Here is a 19,780-nt window from a genome sequence, read left to right as displayed (position 1 = left end):
AGGTGTTGACAAGGCCAACACACAAATTCGAAGTCATCAAAGAGAGATCATTTTGTTTGATATGATAATATATTATGACAAATTATTTTTAATAGAATAAAATAATATGCAGCGACATTTTCTTAACAAAAAGACAAAAAGAGATGTAAAATATTTCCCCACATTATTAGTTTACTATGTAAAACGTGTGTCACTATCACTATTTTATTATCTAAGAGAAACGATTTTATATGATATATGATATATGATATATGATAATCATGACATTATTTTTAATAGAATGAAGCAGTCAATGACAATTTTCTCAACAAAAAGACAAAGAAAACGCGTAAAATACTGCCCCACAATATTTTATTATTACGTATAATCAGGCGTGTGCGACAGCCATTAAGACTGTCGTCTTAGATTTCAAAAAATATTTACTTATACTTCATATAATCGATCATTATTTTTTCAATTAAATACTAATGTTAATTATACATTTTTATTAACAATTTATTACTTGTTTATGTCCAATGTCCTATATAACTAGTCATTGATTTTTTTTAATTAAGCATTAGGCCTCTTAAATAATTTAATATTTAATTTTGCAGCTTTTTTTTTGCCAATAATTTTGCTGCCTAAAAAGCTATAAAAGTGATATAAATATACATAAATAATAATACATTAAGTCCCTTAAATAATATTACCTTAAACCCCAAAACTCCTGTATAATGTGTCCATGAACAAATCATCATGCATGCATTGATAAATTATAGATAGATTCCTAGACTAGTTCTTGCAAGTCTTCTTTAAAATATTAATTATTGTTACGAATAGGTCATTCAACATAAAAAAATATAAAACTCCAATTATTAAGAAACTGTTGTTAAACATGAATTAAAATATAGTAAGTTTGGTGTATAAATTTTAGTTGCTTCAGTCATCGTCTCATTCACGGGGCTTCAGATCAGTGGAGAAGAAGGGCAAGGCCATCACAATCTTAATTGGTTGTGGCCACTACATAGTCTGGTTTGGTTCTCTGTTCTACAAATCTCTTTCTTTGTCAATCCATGATGATGATTCCAAAGCTGAATAATATTTTGGATCTTGTTGCCAGAAATTTCCAAATCTATATATTCGCCTTCTTCATCAAAAAAAACTTCATCATCTAAGTTAGAGTTGAAGCCACTTCACACATATACCAGTAAGTGTTGAAAACAATATATTCATCCGGGTTGTGTATTTCTCTTTTCTATGTTGCTTCTTTCTAGGTGATTATATTTAATATAATAGTATTTCTGTCGATTAGTTTTTTTCTTTTTTTCTATCACTACAGTTCCTGTTTGTGGATCCAGCTCCCAAGGGATGAGCACCATGACGCTTATCACCCGCATGAGATCAGGATTGTTCACATTTAATTTGGAGAGTCAAGATTTAAAACTTTCACTTTTTTGTTTTTATTTTATATTTATCAAAATAAAAATTTATAAAAAATATATAAAATGTTTTAATAAATTAAATTTGTTAATCACTAATTTGGACAGTATGAATTTAATATAAGAGTCCAATTTAATATTAAAATTTGTATAAATTAATTATTCAAATATACTCTGGACAATCTATATTTAATATTTTTTATATTTTTATAATTTTTTATTTTCATAAATGCAATATTAAAAATAAAAATGACCTCATAACTAGCAGTCTGGAACTTTCAAAATTTTCTTAAGAAAATTAAAAATTAAAAATTTTTAAATCTATCCATTCAGAGTAAATTTGAATAGTTAATTTATAAAAACTATAAAAATTTTAATATTAAATTTAGACTATCTAGATTAAATCTAAACTATCTAGATTGATAACAATTGGTGATCAAACAGGTTTATTAGAAATTTTATATTTTTATATTAATACATTTAAAATAAAAATAAAAAATTAAAGTAAATGTAAAGCTTTAAATCTAAGCCATCCAGATTATTAAGTTTAGACAGTTTAAATCTCATCAAGTGTGATGACACTGATAAGCACCATGATACTCATCTTGAGCACTGTAGCTAGTGTTAGTTGGCTACGATCTTTGTTACCCAGAAAGTTATTAAAAAGGATAGTTCCCTTGTTCCTTTTCTTGGAGGGATTGTATTGTTGATCTTACTTAGCTTTTGTCTGTAGAAAAAAGGCTGATCGACCAAACGATATAATTGTTACTTGTGTTCAAAATTTATGGATAGTTTCTTGTGTATCTTGATTATTGAAGGTAGGGGATGATGAAAAGGTAAAAAGACATCGGAAGTTGTTGTAAGTATTTTGGTATCAATAATGAGGATATGGAATTTTCATTAAAACTTGCAAATTTCTAATCCAAATTCAAATAAAAATATTTTGAAAGATTGTACTCCCCCTATCCCAAATTATAAGACTACATTTTTAGATAAAATCTCACATATCAATAAAACTCATTAAATACACTTAATAACCTTATCCTTTCAAAACAAGAATATAAACTTTCAAAAATACCCATCATTTAATATATTGAAAAGAGAAAAATGAAAATTAATTATAGAAAGAGAAAGGGTAATATTAAAATTGGTGTATTTAATGAAATTTTAATCTACTTAAAGTGTTTTATATTTTGGGATGGAGAAACTCCTTCAAAAGTGTTCTATATTTTAAGACGGAAGGAGTATTAATATAATTTTTTAAATAATACTCCGATGTAACTCAATAATATCAAATATATAATAGTTCATTTTTTAATAAGTGTAAGAAATATGTTCCATTAATAGCAAAGAATATCTTCCCTAAGATATCGAAAGTAATGAATAGACTTCTTTTAATTAAATTGTTATATATATAAGAAGGGGAGTTAAAACCCCAATATATAATAGTTTAAAAAACAAAAGAAACATATGAGTTTCTTTAGGCCGGTGAAATTACCCAGTCATGCATTCAAAATAATTTAAGAGAGATTATTTTATTTTATATGATAAATTAGGTAAAATTTCATATATTTAGCTTATATTTGTTTTTCACAAAATCAAAACATATATTTTTATATATTGTTTATTTTATGATAAACTCTTGTTCTTAATATTACTAGGGTTTTAAAATCTGCTTGTTGTGATCTGTTTTAATAAAAATATATTAAACATATAAGGCTTAGTGCTTATTGCTTAAGCCTTATCCTTATTTTTAACAAAGAAGTCAATGGCATTTTTCTTAACAAGATAAATGGAGAAATAACATATTGCACACCATTATTTTAATTTATTCTATAGAAGTTGACATGTTACCTAATGTGTGTGGGCACGCATGTTACGTATTCTTTTCTTATAGAGAAGGGTGAGGTTAAGGATAATTTTTTTTAAAAAAAAATTATTCTATAGTATGCGCGTTCCCATGTGAACAACTCATCATCATCATTTATAAATATATAATACAGTAAGTTAGTCTTCTTTATTAATTATTGTTAAGAATATGTAATTGAATAAAAAGAATAAAAGAAACTAAATTATTCATAAAACTGTTATTATGAATTGAAGCAGTTAAATTCGGTGTGTAAATTTATTTGCTTAGACCACCGGTCATCATTATCCTGTTCTATAAATCTCTTTATTTGTCTATCCATAATGATTAATATGCTGAATAATAATGTGGATATCATAATTTGCCAGAAATTTCTTAATCCATATATTTGTCTGCTTCATCAAAAAAGTTTATCATCATGTAGCTCGCACAGTTGCAGCCACGTCACACCCATATACAGGTAAGCCTCACTTATCTAAATTTTAACTTACAACCCCAATTATACATTTTCTCTTTAATTGAAAAAACAATAAAAATAAAATTCGTTAGGTACATGAATAATATGACTTAGTCTTTAAAATTTGTTAATTCATGGGTGTCATGTCTAGTTTTGTTCGAAATTAATTAATTTTTTTGATAATTCATAATATTATTCTTGATATCTCTCCTATAGAGCGTAGGATTTTTTTTTTTTTTGATAACATATTGAGTGTTGGCTTTTAATTTTTGAAGATATCTGTGATTTGCTCTTCGCAGCCAGCTGTTTACCCATTTGTATTAAACAAAATCATAATATTATTATTGTTGACTTCAAACCCATTCCCCACTTTTAATTTTCAAAAATCTGCTTAACTTTATTATAAACAAGGTTTAAGAATTAAAATTTATATTATTTTAAAAGTTAATACAAATCTTATTATTGCAAATCTAACTTGGTTCTCTAATCTATAAATGATTTCTGTATTTATCTATCCATAATGATTCCTACGTTATACAATAATTTGGATTTTATTTTGCCAGAAATTTAAATCTATAAAGGGAAAAAATTAAATCTATAAAAATTAATTTTATCAAAAGTAAAAGATTATAGAAATTTTAAGCAATGTAATAGCATACAAAATATAACTTAATTTAAGGAACTAAAAATATGAGTATGTACTGATTGTTATAACTTAGAATTATATTTTCCAGAATGAAAGAGATGGTCATTATAGTGTTGAGTGTAAATTAATAATTATTTATTTAGAAGGAAGATAAGCTTTTTTTTGTGTGAAGAAAATGATATATTATTATTATTATTATTTTGATGAAAGATATATTATTATTATTATAAAATATATTTTATCGACTAATGTAGGAAAAGTATTTTCAAGAGGGGGCATGCAAAAATTTTACGAGGGCATGTTTAAATTAAACAAACTTGTTACAAAAGTCTATTGTATAAACATTCAAAAAACATATGTAAAAGCTTTTTCTTTTTTCTTTTGGTTGGTTTGGCCACTATTTGTAACAGACCTAATTTTTTCCATAATAAATGGGCTTGGCCCAATAAAAAAAAACATGGTCTAGATTAACGTATTTAAAAGTTATCCAACTCAAACAAAAAGATTAAGTAGTTATAATCAACTAACATATAACAATTATTCAAAATAAAATTTACAAGGGTCCTTATGTCATGACAATTATAATTACAAAATAAATAGAAAACCACGTGCCAAGTCGAGAGAAAGGAGCCTAAGCTCACTTCTTCGGTGCCCTCCCTGTAGCTCCACTTGACTGCTCACCAAAAATGATAAGAAATAACATGTGAGATTTAAAAATCTCAGTAACAGTTGGTTATTCTAACATATACCAACATACTTCTTGAAATCATTTCACAACCATATCCATAGATATACATATACATTTCACAATTAACACATAAAACAAGAAATGCAATATTCATAATTTTATAACAATTTTTAAATCAATGTCAAATTAAAACAATAGTGATACATTTCCCAACCTCACCCTTATGGCTCCCAACTCCCTTATTACCGCTAGCTGAAGCCTAAATTGAGGTTATACCTGGCCAAAAGTACATTGCCGTCAGAATAAGACTCCCCTCCTTAAAAAGAAGGTGCCTATCGTCCCAAAATGTCAGAGACATTGAGAACTACATGAAAAAGGCCAACCACTACGCGCGTAGTGGAGGCAAACCATGCGGCATAATATTCAATCATCAATCCTAAACAAACAATTATATTACTAGCCATCCTTATTACCTCTTTTGCATCATAAAACAAATGTCACATTTCACAATAAGATCACACAAGTATTAATATATATATATATACACAATACTTAAAACCAGTATCTTGATATATAAAAGGATATTCCAATGTTACCTCTTTTCCAAGCTATAACTAACTCAGATGTGTAGGGAACTTTTTAATCACGATAATAGATAAATCTACGACATCGAATGATATAAATACCATTAGATATATATATATATATATATATATAATTTATCAATTAAATATAAAATTCAACTAAACTTCTCAAATTTACAATCATATCCTTTCAATCTAAATCCCTTCGGTAAAAATTCAAAATCAACTTAAATTAACTTATCTAAATCCCAAAAATATAATTTAATCCATATAGATATCCTATACATCAGAGATCACAAATTTTATAGTTAAAAACTTAATTTTAAACTCTCAAATCAATTAATAGAATAAATCTAAACCAATAGAATTTAAGTACTAATTTATCTCTACTAATTAATAGTTTTCGTTGTTAAAAGTCAATACTTACCCTAAGTTTAAACTTTAGAATTTGCTCCACTCATCAAAATTTTACTATCATTAGAAAACTCTAGACGAGTAAAAAAATATTTATAAAAGGAGTTTTGATAATAGAAATAATTTTGAGCATTAAATCTTACCTTAAAATGTCTTGCCTTCTCCTTTCCTTCTCCTTCTCTCTATCTCTCTCTCTCTTTCTCTCTTTCTCTTGTGTACAAATGCGTAAGAGAAAGCAAAATTGAAGTTATATACTCCCTTCTTTCCACCACCTCTCTTATATATTATTGTATCATATATTTTATTATTATTTTTTGTTTTGTTGTTTTCCTTATACCACCGTCCCTCCTTCTCATTTATTATTATTATTATTATTATTATTATAACTTAACACTTAAGTTAGAAAGCCTTAAACTCTTCTTCTTCTTTTTGTTGTTTAACTTCAATATACTTCCTCATTAAGTCTTCTCTTTATTATATATATATATATATAATATATATGCTTATCATTGTTTCCAATTTCTAAAAGCAAAACTTAACATAAAATTATATCCTAAGTTAAACAAAATCTCCTAATTAATTTATTTATCTTCAAAAATTCTTTCTATTTTTTTAAATTCTAATTAACTCTAAAAATTAAAGTAAATGTTATACTATTCACCATACTCATAGTCGTAGTAGATGAGTTATGCTGCATCTCATCTTCATATATGAATATGATAATGAAATCATGACAAAGTCTTTAAATTGTCTACTCATCCTGCATGACAAATCAAAGTTCAAATCTTCACCAATAGATGTACACACATTTAATATTTGATCATATTTTTTTATGATTCATTCATATTGAAAGATACTTATGTGTAATAAAAAACAAATCTTTAGTAATTGTTATAAATATGTTGAATAATTTATTTGTAAAATTAAAAAGAAGAACTGTAAATTTTCTCTAAAAATTAATATAATGTGAAATTAAGTTGTCAATTTCATGAGATTAGTTTAAAATCACAATCAATTGAAATGTAAGTGATGGAAGACTGGATTGTAAATTATTTCAAAATCAATTTTCATACGTTTATGATGTGAAATTGACTTATGACTTCCATATCATTATTTGTAAATATCATAGTCTTAGAAACCGGGTCAATCTAATCAGTTAAACTAAGGGAAAATAATACTAAAATTCTCCAGAATTATATAAATGACAATCAAGGTCCCTCAAAATGTTATAATTTTACTGAAATTCCTAAGGGCTTCTATGTCAATAAATTTTAGAGTAAAAATACTATTTTACCTTTATTAAAAATAACAATCCTTAATCACAACTTTTACTTAAAGAATAATAACTTTTATTTTGTGAATCACAAAAGTTGAACAAAAACTCACAATTTGTCAAGTGTAATTTCTATTATTAAAAAGGTAAGTTCTTAAAATATTCAAAGAATCGCAATAATTAAATAAAAAATCACTTGTCAAAATAGTCTTTTTAATTTAAAATTTATTGACATAGAAGTTTCTAAAAACTTCAGTGGAATTATAATATTTTGAGGGATCAGATTGTCATTTATATAATTTAGGGATCTTATTGTCATTTTCCCTTGACCAATTCATTGAAGCATTTTTTTTAATAATAGATATGACCATGGTTTTGACCAATAAATCATAAACTAGTTCCTAATTCAATGATTGGTCTAGTTTTTAGTATCTTGGTGAGTATGAACAATTGAATTGTAAAAAATGGAAGATGAAAAATCTTAAAAGAAATTGTTTTCTTTAAATTGTGCTGTAAATTCCACAAAATCAATTTAAATAATCATAACATCAGTTGTGAACTATCAAAGATTATTCATACAAAAACCAAATTACAGACTTTGTCAAAAAAAAAAGGAGAAAAGAAAAGAAAAAACCAACTTACAAATATATGATGTGAAAATAAAAATTTTAATATCACAAGAAGTAATAAATAATAATCGAATAAATTGTAAATTGTAAAATATAAGTTACAAATTATCCGAAAACCAATTTTGAATTTTGGATATATTATGTGAAATTGAATTGTGAATGTTAACAGCTTATTTATAAATAACAATCAGTTGTTTAGAATTTAAATATACCATTAATATTGTAAAGCTTATAACTCAATTCCACATCATATATGAAATTTAATTTTATTATAATTTATAACTTTCAAAATTGACATTTGAACTATTCCTGTATTCCATATTTACTACTGCTGCAGATTTTACAAGTCAATTTCACCTTATATCTGACAATAAATTTTGATATAATTTATTATCATAAACAGCCCACCTTAGGGCCAGTCGGGGCCAGCGGCACCATAAAAAAAGAAGAAGAAGAAGAAGTAAGCTATCATTATTTTGAACAATTTTTTAAATATGTGCCCTAGAAATTTTTGGTCCACCACCTATTGGCATTTTCTTGAATCACATGTTTTATAGACCTAATTTCTTTCTTGTTAATCACTAAAATAAAATTTATACAATAGATAATATATATATATATATATATATAACCATTTTAGAAAAAAATTCTTAAAATCATGTTTTAATGGATCATTATCACTTATATTTTTAAGGGAAAATTAAAAATAGGTCCCAAATAAGAGACTTATTTACCAATAAATTCCATGAATTTATTAAAATACTATTACATCTCATGAGGATTACATTGCAATTAATTTACGGCAAATGTCCTTGGACTCAAACCCTTTTGATTGATATTGACTGGCAACCCACAGTCCAAGATATCTATCTAGCTGGCATTGATTAGTCAATGACTGATATTGACTAGTCAAAAATAACTTTTTAAAAAATATTTTTATTAAAATATTAATGTTGTAATACTTTCAAATCAAACATTACAAATTTATAAATAAATTTTTAAAATTTACAAGTCTTATTTCCTTCATTTATAAGTTAACCTCTTATAACATTAATACTTCAATACTTTTTAAATATAAAAGGTGGACTTGTAAATCAATTTTAAAAAATCATTGAAAAAATTATATAAATTCAAGAGTAAATCATATGTTTATTTTTAATATTAAAGTACTATTTTTTTTTATAAATTTACTTATAAATTTAAGATGTTTGAGTTGTAAATCTTGAAGATATGTAAATCTATGATTTTTAATTTGTAAAAATTAAAATATAAATATTTCAACAAAAATATTTAGTCTAAAAAATTGAGCAGTCAACATTGGCCTATGACCAGTCAATAGTCGCCAACCACCAGTTAACATTTGTTGGTTATTAGTCAATGCCTATTGCCTACTGATGATCAGTCAACATTAATCAAAAGAAGTGAATTTAAGGACATTTGTGTATTTTCAATAATTCATAAGACTTAATTATAAGTAAATGTTTTATATGAGACCAATGTATAATTTTTTTTACATTGTCTTAATTTATAGGTATATTTTTATGTTTACAACTACTCGCTTAAAAATATAAAATATTTTAATTAAATCTTACATTTTAATAAAGTAATTACTTGTCTTCAAATTAACATTATCTTTCTATATTTACTTCTATTTAATACTAGAGTGTTTTTTACTTTAAAATAAATATAAAATAATTTATTTATCAGAGACACTTTTTAAAAAAATATAATAATTATTCTTTAAAATATTATGAATGCTTTATATTTTTAAACAGAGGGAATAATATTTATGAATTTATAGTTGAAAGATCATAATTTATAATGAAAATTTTGTAATTCACGACTAAATAGATGTGGCGTTTTAAGGGATTTGACTGTATTTTTGCAAATTCAAGAGAGTTATTTGTAAATAAATTCACATACATATAATTTATACAAAATTTTCCATGTTTAATTTGTCTGAAGATAATGTTTCTTGGCTCTATCGTACACACACATATCCTTTATTAAAAAATTCCCTCGCATTATTAAATGCTTTTATTTTGGTTCAGTGTTTGAAGGCAGTGGAATTGAATGGGACTAATAAGTGAGGTAAAAGATTTTTTTTCTTCTTTGCCTGGGCCCATAAAGGACTTTCTGAGACAAACAACTTGGGAACTGTCAATTTGCTATTTCTTATATGAGTCCAATGTTGCAAAGCTGGATGAATATCTTGAAAATCTCCAAGAGAGAAGAGAGAGCATACAAAATCACATTGACAATGAATCACAAAGCGGCCAAAAAATTGCACCGCAAGTTTCGGAGTGGTTGAAACAGGTGGAAGACATAGTTGCTGAAAATGACAAATTTTGGAGTGATAAAGACCATCCATTCGCAGTGTTTTGGAATTGTGCTTGCCTAAACCTGGGGTGAGGTTTCGTTTGGGCAAAATGGCTTATGGATTGGTCAAGGAAGTTGATAATCTTCGCAAAACAACCTTCGACACAATTTCTGATGGTATGCGGCCAATGTCGATGGATTTTATTTTACCTGGCAGTGGTTTTGTGAGTTTCAAATCAAGACATGAAGTTACGAAGAAAGTTATGGATATGTTGAATGATTCTAAGGTAAGAATAATTGGGGTCTATGGACTAGGAGGGGTGGGAAAAACCACTTTTGTTAAAAAGGTGGCTAGAAAAGCTATAAATGATAAGTTGTTTGACATGGTGGTCTTCGCACATGTGACAAGTACTCCAGACATAAAGAAAATCCAAAGTGAACTAGCTGATCAATTGGGCGTAAGATTTGATAAGGATAGTGAGATTGGAAGAGCAAGCCGCTTGCAAGATATATTTAACAATGAAAAGAAGAATACTCTTGTGATCCTAGATGATTTATGGGTTAGATTGGACTTGAACAAGCTGGGGATTCCAGTGGATGGTGCCAACCCTAGCTCAAAATCTGTTGAGGGAATTTACAATTTCAAAATGTCCAAAGATGAAGTTACAAATGATTCCAAGAGATTCAAAATTTTGCTCACTTCAAGAGACAGGGAGGTCTTGTCTGGTAAAATGGAGTTGAAAGACAACTCAATTTTCTCTCTAAAAGGCTTGCAGGACGAGGAAGCAGAGATTTTGTTTAAGAAGGTCACTAGAGTGAATGAAAAATCTCATGACTTTCAACAATTAGCCATTACAATTTCAAAGAAGTGTGGTGGATTACCGATAACAATTATCACAGTTGGAAGAACACTAAGAACAAAAAACTACATTGAGTGGAAGGATGCACTTGGACAACTTGAAAGGAAAAACTTTATTGGGGTGGATGAATCTCTACATTTCTCAACAAAATTGAGCTTTTATTATTTGGAAAATGAGGATCTGAAGTCTACTTTCTTGCTTTGTGCTCAATTGGGTCATCATCCCCTTATTATGGAGTTGGTGAAGTATTGCATTGGTTTGGGCATATTTAAAGGGTTTCTTTCAATTAGGAAAACTCGTGAAAAAATACTCACATTGATTAAAAGGCTCAAAGACTCAAGTTTGTTGGTGAATAGTTATTCTAATGATTATTTCAACATGCATGATGTAATTTGTGATGCTGCCTTGTCAATAGCATATGAGGATCAACATATTTTGACCATGCGAAATGAGAAACTAAGTGAGTGGCCTCATAGCAATGAATTTGAGATGTACAATGCTATATCTATACACAACTGTGATACCCATGATGAGCTTCCAAATTTTGTGAGTTGTCCTAAACTCAAAATGTTCCATATTGATAGTCTTGATCCTTCTTTTAGACTACCAGATAACTTTTTCAATACAATGGGCATACTCAAAGCATTGATATTGACTTGTGTTGATCTATCAAATTCACTCACTTTAATTAGTTGCCTAACAAACTTGAGAATGCTTTGTTTAGAGCAATGCATGTTAGGTGACATATCCTTCATAGGAGAGATGAAGAAATTGAGGATTCTCAGCCTCTCAAGATCTAATATTCAAAGTCTTCCAGCTACAATAGGACAATTATGTAAATTGCAATTGCTTGACATAAGTAATTGCATTGAACTTAGAGAGATTCCACCTAATGTGTTGTCAGGTTTGACTAATTTAGAAGAATTGTATATGACAAATAGTGTGAAGTGGAAGAGTGAAGGAAATCGAAGTGGAAATGCTATTCTTGCTGAATTGAGGTATCTACATCAATTGAAGAGTCTAGATATATGCATACTAGATGCTGCCTCTTTGCCATGGAACTTGTTCCTTGACAACTTGGATAGCTACAAGATTGTCATTGGAAATTTCAAAACTCTTTCTGTGGGAGATTTCAACATGTCAAATAAGGATGAAAACTCAAGGGCATTGGCATTGCAAATAAAAGAAAGGAACCACATTCACACTCATAAAGCCATTAAACTATTATTTAAAAAAGTAGAGAAATTGTTATTGGGAGAAGTAGGTGTTCAGAATATTTTCTAGGAGTTGAATTTGGAAGGATTTTTGTGTTTGAAACAATTGTCCATTATAAATAACTCAGACATTAAATGGATCATCGATTCGATGGAGTTGCTAGATCCTGAAGATCCTTTCCCCAATTTAGAATCACTTTGTCTTTATAAGTTGGGGAGCTTGGAGAAAATAACCAACAGTAAGCTTACAGCCACAAGCACATCCTTCTCAAATCTAAAAATTGTCAGGATCAAGAGCTGTGGTCAATTAAAAAGTATTTTCTCCCTTTCCATGGTTTTGCTTCTCAAAAATCTTGAAACAATTGAAGTTTCTGACTGCGAATCCGTTGAGAACATTGTGGCCAAGGATGTAGAAATTGGTTCTATTCAATGGTTTCCTGAATTACGCTCACTGATGCTACAAAATTTACCAAAAATTTCTGAATTCTATTCTAATGATAGGGGTGGAAGTAGTGCTGAGATATGTTTCTTTAATGAAGAGGTATTTATCATCAACTATTTGGTAGATGTAATTTTTATTTTGAAACTTCTATAATCTTTTGTATTGTTATTAGCATTTGCAAAATTGGTTAAATTCTCTCCTATTGGCGTATCTTTTTTTTATTGTTTTTATTTTATTTTTATTTTTTAATTAAATCACCAAGTTTCTCCTAAGATAGTAATTGCTGATGTTGTAGGTTGCAGTTCCCAAATTAGAGAGCTTGGAGTTGTCTTGGATCAACATGCACAAGATTTGGAGCGAAGAGTCAAAACCCTTTGAAAAGTTAATGAAATTGAAAGTTCAAAATTGTAAGGAGATAAAATATTTATTATCAATTTCAGTGGCAAAGGATCTAGGTAATCTCAAAAGCTTGTCAATAAGTGACTGTGAGAAGATGGAGAGAATATTTGAAAGTGAATTAGCAACCGTACGCGAGCACAGTAAATTGGATTTGGTACTTTGATACTTGTTTTACAAGTTTTCCTTTACAAAATTGATATGATTACTTTATTTCCTAATGCTTAATTTCTACTACATGTAGGTCCGTGTGTTTCCCAAGTTAGAGGAAATCCAACTCAGTGACATGGAAAATTTGACAAGTATATGGCCTAAAGAAGTCACCCAAGATTCCTTCTCCAGCCTGAATTCTGTGTCTATAGAACACTGCCATAAGATTGTCACAGTTCTTCCTAGTCACATGGTGGGAAAATTTGGTGGACTAAAGAGTTTGAAAATTGGTCAATGTGATTTGTTGGAAGAGATCTTTGACCTCAAAGATCCTCCACATATTAGTGGTGAAGCTAAAACTCACTTGCAAGTTCTTGAAATAGAAGAAACAGCTAAAGCATGTATGGAATAAAGACCCTGTAGGAATTCTTAACTTTAACAGGTTGGAAAAAATAAAGGTTCTATCGTGTGGTAACTTGGAATATCTGTTTCCACTTTCCGTAGCCACAAGGGCTCAAGAATTGGTTTCTCTTTCTCTTACCCTTTGTTTTAATATGGAGGAAGTTGCAAGGAAAGAGAGGCTAGCTGATGAAATTTCACAAGAAGAAATTGCATTTGAGTTTCCTAAATTAACTACTTTGAGGATGCAATTACTCCCAAAACTAAAGAGTTTTTACAAGGGGAGACATTGTGTAAAGTGGCCAAAATTGAAAAAGCTAGGAGTCCTCTTTTGTAGCATGCTTGAAGTATTCCATATAAGAACCACATCATCAGAAGAAGCAACAATCTTCTTGCCCAAAGAGGTACAAACAATACCAAACTTCTTTCATATTCCTTATATAAAGTTGTTTTCACTTGTGGCATGCCTTAATTCCGCTTATATTGGTTACTTGTAGATACTCTCCAACCTGGAAACTATGTTCATAACCCTGAAGGAAGCAGAGATGCTGAAGCTCTGCATTAAAAACTATCGTATGAGCTGTCTGAAAAAATTTACTTTGCTTAGGTGTCCCCCAGTTGAAACTCTTCATTGCTTTCTCTCTAGAATGCCTTACCTGGAAGAGCTTACATTATTGGCGGATGACAAATTGAGAGAAGTAATACCTAGTGGAAGTCACATGACACAAGAAAATATTGGTAATGTTGCCCCCCTTAAATCCTTAAAGTTATCCGGTTTGAGTGATCTCAAGGAAGTAGGATTTGAGAGAGATCCAGTTCTCCAATGGTTAGAGAACTTGTCAATAAAAGAATGTGGGAAACTGGTCAATTTAGCTCCTCCCTCGGTGACTCTCGCTCACTTGACATCCCTTAAAGTACGTAAATGTAGAGGATTAGAAAACTTGATGGGATTTTCAATTGCAAAAAGCTTGGCTCAACTCACGTCCTTTAAGGTAGTGGAATGTACGATGCTAGAGAAAATTGTAGCAGAACAAAATGGCGAAGACAAAATAACATCCCGCCAAGAGATTGTTTTTAGCAAATTGAAGACTTTGGAACTTGTGGATTTACCAGCACTCTGTTGTTTTTGCAACTTCGAAATGCATGCCTTTAAGTTCCCATCACTCGAAAAGTTGATAGTGAGAGATTGTTCAAATATGACAAAATTCTCTGTGCAAGTCACAACTCCAATAAATCTACAAGTACTTAAGAGCAAAGAAGAGGAAGAGAATTGGTATTGGAAAGGAGATTTGAATGCTACAATTCTACAAATGTTTCTCCATTCAGTAAGTTTTTTTTTTTGGTTTCATTTTGTCATATCTGTATACTTAACATCTAAAAGTTATTTTGGTCTTTATGTATGTATGTATGTATGTATGTATGTATGTATGTATGTATGTATGTAACAAGGTAGTTAAGAAACTGATTATTGAATCAACATTTTGTTAATTTCCTTGGCTTTCTATAATTAATTTTACAGTTACAATCTTTGGAGCTTTCCAATTACGCGGAACTAGAAGAAATATGGCTTGGGAAAATCTCCCCAGCAAACAACAGCTTTCAAAAATTGACAACCTTGGTGGTAAAGAATTGTGAGTTTCTATCAACCGTAATTCCATCGTATTTACTTCCTTACTTGGAGAACTTGGAGGAATTACATGTTGAAAGATGTGGGTCCGTGGAGGTAATATTTGATGGGAGTGACATGGTGATGAAAAAATCCCATTTGAAAAGATTGATTTTATGTCAACTGCCAAAAATGAAGCATGTGTGGAACAAGAATCTTGAAGGGATTTTGAGCTATGAAAATCTTGAAGTTGTGGCAGTCACAAAGTGTCAATGCTTGTATGTTTTGTTTCCAGCCGTACCTTTGGCCAAAAATCTTTCAAAACTTGAAACGCTCAAAATAATACATTGTGGGGCACTTGTGGATATTGTTGGAAATGCTGATGAAATATATGAAGCAAGAGCTATTGAACAATTTCTTATCAAAAAAGAGCTATTGAACAATTTGAGTTCCCATGTCTACGAACACTGAGCCTTGGCAACCTACCTGAGTTGAAGCACTTTTACCCAGGAAGAATGATACTACGGTGCCCAAAGTTAGAAGTTCTTGATACTTATCAATGTGGTAAGTTGCAGATATTCGCATCAGAAAAACAAAGCAACCACAGATCAACCATTGAGGATCAAATTGGCCCTTCAATCAATCCCCAAACCCTTTTCTCAGCACAAGAGGTTTGGTAGCATTAGTTTCATAACTTTCAGTTCTCCTGTTCTTTACACAATTTCTAAACTTGTCTCATTATGGTTTTCAGGTTATTAGCCGCTTGAAGCACATATCAGTGAATAAGGAAGAGGCAATGATGCTCTGCACTGAAGACATTCAAGCTCATCTTGTTTCCAAATTAGAAGTCCTTCAGCTATATTGCTTTGACAATGTCAATGGGGAGGATGGGTTACCATTCAAAATGCTTCACAAATTACCCATCACAAAGTCTCTCGTTGTGGCATACAGTGACTTATGTGAGATATTCCCAACGACACTTAAATCTGGAATTGGTAGTCCAAGATTCAGCGAATTGAGATTGGAGTTTCTACCTAAACTCAAGTGCATAGGGTTAGAACACCCCTACATGAATTCACTCGGACAAAAACTCCAATACTTACGAATAGAAAGATGTCCTAGCTTGACAAAACTAGTACAGTCTGCAGTATACCTTCCTAAGCTTCGAGAGTTAGAAATAACAAAATGTCATGGATTGGAATATTTATTCACAACCCAAACTGCCAATAGCCTGATGAAACTTAAGGAATTGAGAGTCTGTTCATGTGAATCAATTAAAATGATAGTAGCCCAAGAGGAAGGCCACGTAATTGACGATATTGACAATGAAATAGAATTTGGGAAGCTTCGACGAGTAGCTATACATTCTCTTCCAAGCCTACAATGCTTTTACAAAGGGACTTCCACCTTGGAATTTCCATATCTGGATTACCTGAACATAGAAGGATGCCCCAACATGAAGTATTTCTCTCAGGAGTGTATTTATGCGCCCTCCATGAGAAAGACAAACATTCCACCTCTAGTGAAAAATGATGATTGGACTTGGGAGATCAATTTTAGCACCTCATTGCGCCAGTTGTTTACCAAGAAGGTGTGTGTGTGTGTGTGTAACAATTTCATTATCTCTTTCTCTCCTTCATATTTCCAATGACAAATACAACAATATCTTGAAACTTGCAAACTGATTCAATATTATATGGTATTCTCTGGCCTGTGTGATCTAAAGTTCAGAGTTATTATCATATTGGTTCCAAGTTGTTCGTCAAATAACAAAACGAATAATTACAAGGGAAGTATCGTCATATCTTTCTAGATACATAATATATGGTAACTATAATATATCTTTTAAATTTTTGGCATTTGTAGGCTGAGACGGACCATCGTGATACAATTGAAGTAGCAGCAGCAGAATGATCATCGCAGCCTCTTCTGTTTTACTACATTATTGCTTTTATAAAAATCCAAAAAAATAAAAAAATGGAAAAAAATGAAAAACTCAAAAACTGTGTGGAGTTTTTGCAGCTTCAATGGTTGAATGTGTGGGATTGTGAATCAATTATAGAAACAGTGGTCCAAGGAAGACGAAGATGATCATTCTACAATCACTTCCAAGCCTAGCATTCTTATTTTCTGTGAACAATGATTATTACCACTTTCTCTGCAGCATATGTTTCATGAAAAGGTTAACGTTGATATACCAATCTCATTATCTCTCTCTTTCGCTTTTCCATTAATAACTATAGAAATAACTATAATCTTAAAATTTCACTTCCCATCATATAATTCTTTGTGGCCTATTTTAATTTAATGTCCAGTATATATTATTGGTCCCAACTTAATGGCCATATAACATAAAATTAATTACAAGTATAATTGAGGGAAGTATCACCTACAATGTGTTTATAGCTAAAAATTAAAATTAATGTCAATTTTCTTTTATTTTTTTAACTCCTATAAATTAAAATTAATGTCAATTTTCTTTTATTTTTTTAACTCTTGTAGGCTACAACGGGCTCTATTGATGAAATAGGAGGAGGTCAATGAGAATGATCACATCACATCCACTTTATTTTATTGCAGTGTTCTATAAAAAAAAAACTTAAAGGAAAGTTTTATCGCACTGCTATCAGACCGGCAATGTTATATAGTAGTGAATGCTGAGCTCTAATGGGACAGCAAAAGTATAAAGTTGGAGTAGTAGAGATGAGAATGTTACGATGGATGTGCGGACATACACGTAAAGATAAAATTCAAAATGAGCACATACGCGAAAAAGTGAGGGTAGCACCTATTGAGGAAAAAATGGTAGAAAATCGGTTGAGATGGTTTGGACATGTACAAAGAAGACCAAGGGAGGCACCAGTGAGAAGAGTGGAACATATAACTTTGAGTCTGATTAAGAGAGGTAGAGGAAGGCCTAAGAGAACACTCTTGAAAGTTGTTGAACGCGATCTCTTAATTAATAATATTCCTAAAAGCTTGATAAATGATAGAGCACAATGGCGTCTTGCAACTCATGTAGCCGACCCCACCTAGTGGGATAAAGGCTTGTTGTTGTTGTTCTATAAAAAAAAAACAAAAAACAAAACAAAAAACTGGAAGGAAAAAAAAAAGGTATGTAGTTTGCTTGTTCTATGTACGTAATGTCTTGTGTTCTTTCATTAAAAAAAAACAAAAAAACCCAAAAAAAAAGACTGTGTGCTATTATCCAAGGCCGCCTCGTACTGACTTATCTGATGATATCTCTCCATCTGCTGAAAATTAATATATTGGCCATGTGGAAAGCAAATTATGTAAAATACTAAGCACTGTCATGCATGGCACATTATGTGTGTTGGCTGTCCCAGTAGCCTCTGAATCTACCTTCAGCACAGGAGATCATGTGATTAATGAATTCAGAAGCTTATTATCTCCTGGAATGACTACTCAAGTCTTATTTGTTCCCAAAATTGGCAATCACTGTCAACTTGTTGATAAGCTTTTTGAATTTGACAATTTTGAAGAGACCGAAGTAGTTCGTCTTGCAGGTAGTGTTTCTAAAGTAATGAGTCTTTATCTTACTTGATAATTTCCTCAATGTGACCAATTCTTTATCTTTTCAGATGCTTCATGTCTGACTGATGGTGGGAAATGATGTTATGTGCATGGAAGTTGAGTAAAGTAGAGATGGAGATAATATTATGCTGCAGAGCTGTCATTATGTTCTATTTTGTTGTGATTCAATTCAGTTCAACAATGATATGTTGTGTTAACATTGAACTATTGTACAAGTAATTTGGTGTTTGCTGTGCCTGGGGATATATCTTGATGATTTGGTATTTTTGTTGGCTTCTTGCTTGTTAGAATTTGGAACTTGGAACTTGATATGTTGTTGGCTCGTTAAGTATGAAGTGTTTGGCATTTCATATAAGGATGTTAGTTAAATTGATCGATTATTACTTTGATTCGTGTCTTTGGAATTTGATAATTGCAGGAATACATATATATATATATATATATGGATTTATTTAAATATATTTATATATATTTATCTTATTTGCTGATTGAAGACGGTAATGATTTTATTATCTTGTAGCGGGTATTATTACATATTTATATATAGGGCCTTCAAGTTATTTTATAGGGAAAATGACAATAAATTTTTTTTAAAATATATAAATGATAATTTAGTCTCTCAATGTCACACCCCAAAATTTGGAGAGCGATCGGCACAGGATGTGAACCGTTTCACACATCCCTGTAAGCCTTAAATTGTAAATTCACTCTGTTTCTAAAATTAAATTAAATTTATATTAAAATTATAATACTTTTAACACTAATAATTATAGCAAAGTTTCAACATGTTCATAAAAATTTTGGCAAAACCTTTCTTGTAAATAGAATTTTTTAAAATTTTTACAATACATTGATGTAGTCAA

At 30.0% G+C, this 19,780-nt stretch overlaps 1 protein-coding gene and 1 long non-coding RNA gene across 7 annotated transcripts; one reads left to right on the top strand and one right to left on the bottom strand.

Moving 5' to 3' along the window:
• The first annotated feature begins 829 nt into the window (after window positions 1-829).
• LOC129318262 (probable disease resistance protein At4g27220) lies at window positions 830-17,971 on the top strand. 5 transcript variants are annotated; one of them, XM_054962962.1, is made up of 12 exons: window positions 830-1,186; window positions 2,237-2,254; window positions 3,654-3,745; window positions 8,380-8,436; window positions 10,028-12,910; window positions 13,107-13,364; window positions 13,452-14,160; window positions 14,254-15,081; window positions 15,276-16,033; window positions 16,114-16,953; window positions 17,229-17,544; window positions 17,865-17,971. In XM_054962962.1, exon 5 carries the CDS (start codon window positions 10,406-10,408, stop codon window positions 12,437-12,439), a length of 2,034 nt encoding a protein of 677 aa, XP_054818937.1. In that variant the 5' UTR covers window positions 830-1,186; window positions 2,237-2,254; window positions 3,654-3,745; window positions 8,380-8,436; window positions 10,028-10,405; the 3' UTR covers window positions 12,440-12,910; window positions 13,107-13,364; window positions 13,452-14,160; window positions 14,254-15,081; window positions 15,276-16,033; window positions 16,114-16,953; window positions 17,229-17,544; window positions 17,865-17,971. The 5 variants fall into 5 exon arrangements, with proteins under 5 accessions (XP_054818937.1, XP_054818938.1, XP_054818936.1 ...); XM_054962963.1 differs by lacking the exons at window positions 2,237-2,254; window positions 8,380-8,436 and having other exon boundaries at window positions 830-1,011; window positions 1,100-1,186; XM_054962961.1 differs by lacking the exons at window positions 2,237-2,254; window positions 8,380-8,436.
• Window positions 4,835-6,296, bottom strand: LOC129318264 (uncharacterized). 2 transcript variants are annotated; one of them, XR_008595218.1, is made up of 2 exons: window positions 6,218-6,296; window positions 4,835-5,352 (listed from the first exon to the last, which is right to left on the bottom strand). It is a non-coding gene; the product is annotated as an uncharacterized LOC129318264 (long non-coding RNA). The 2 variants fall into 2 exon arrangements; XR_008595219.1 differs by having other exon boundaries at window positions 4,835-5,512; window positions 6,218-6,265.
• Window positions 17,972-19,780: the final 1,809 nt, after the last annotated feature.

The sequence above is a fragment of the Prosopis cineraria genome, unplaced genomic scaffold (genome assembly GCF_029017545.1).
Source record: "Prosopis cineraria cultivar Desert tree isolate PC_DT_omini unplaced genomic scaffold, ASM2901754v1 PC8, whole genome shotgun sequence".
In the NCBI taxonomy this organism is placed as follows: domain Eukaryota; kingdom Viridiplantae; phylum Streptophyta; class Magnoliopsida; order Fabales; family Fabaceae; genus Prosopis; species Prosopis cineraria.
The sequence above is the reverse complement of the archived record's forward strand: the minus strand, read 5'-3'. Positions and strand labels throughout refer to the sequence as shown.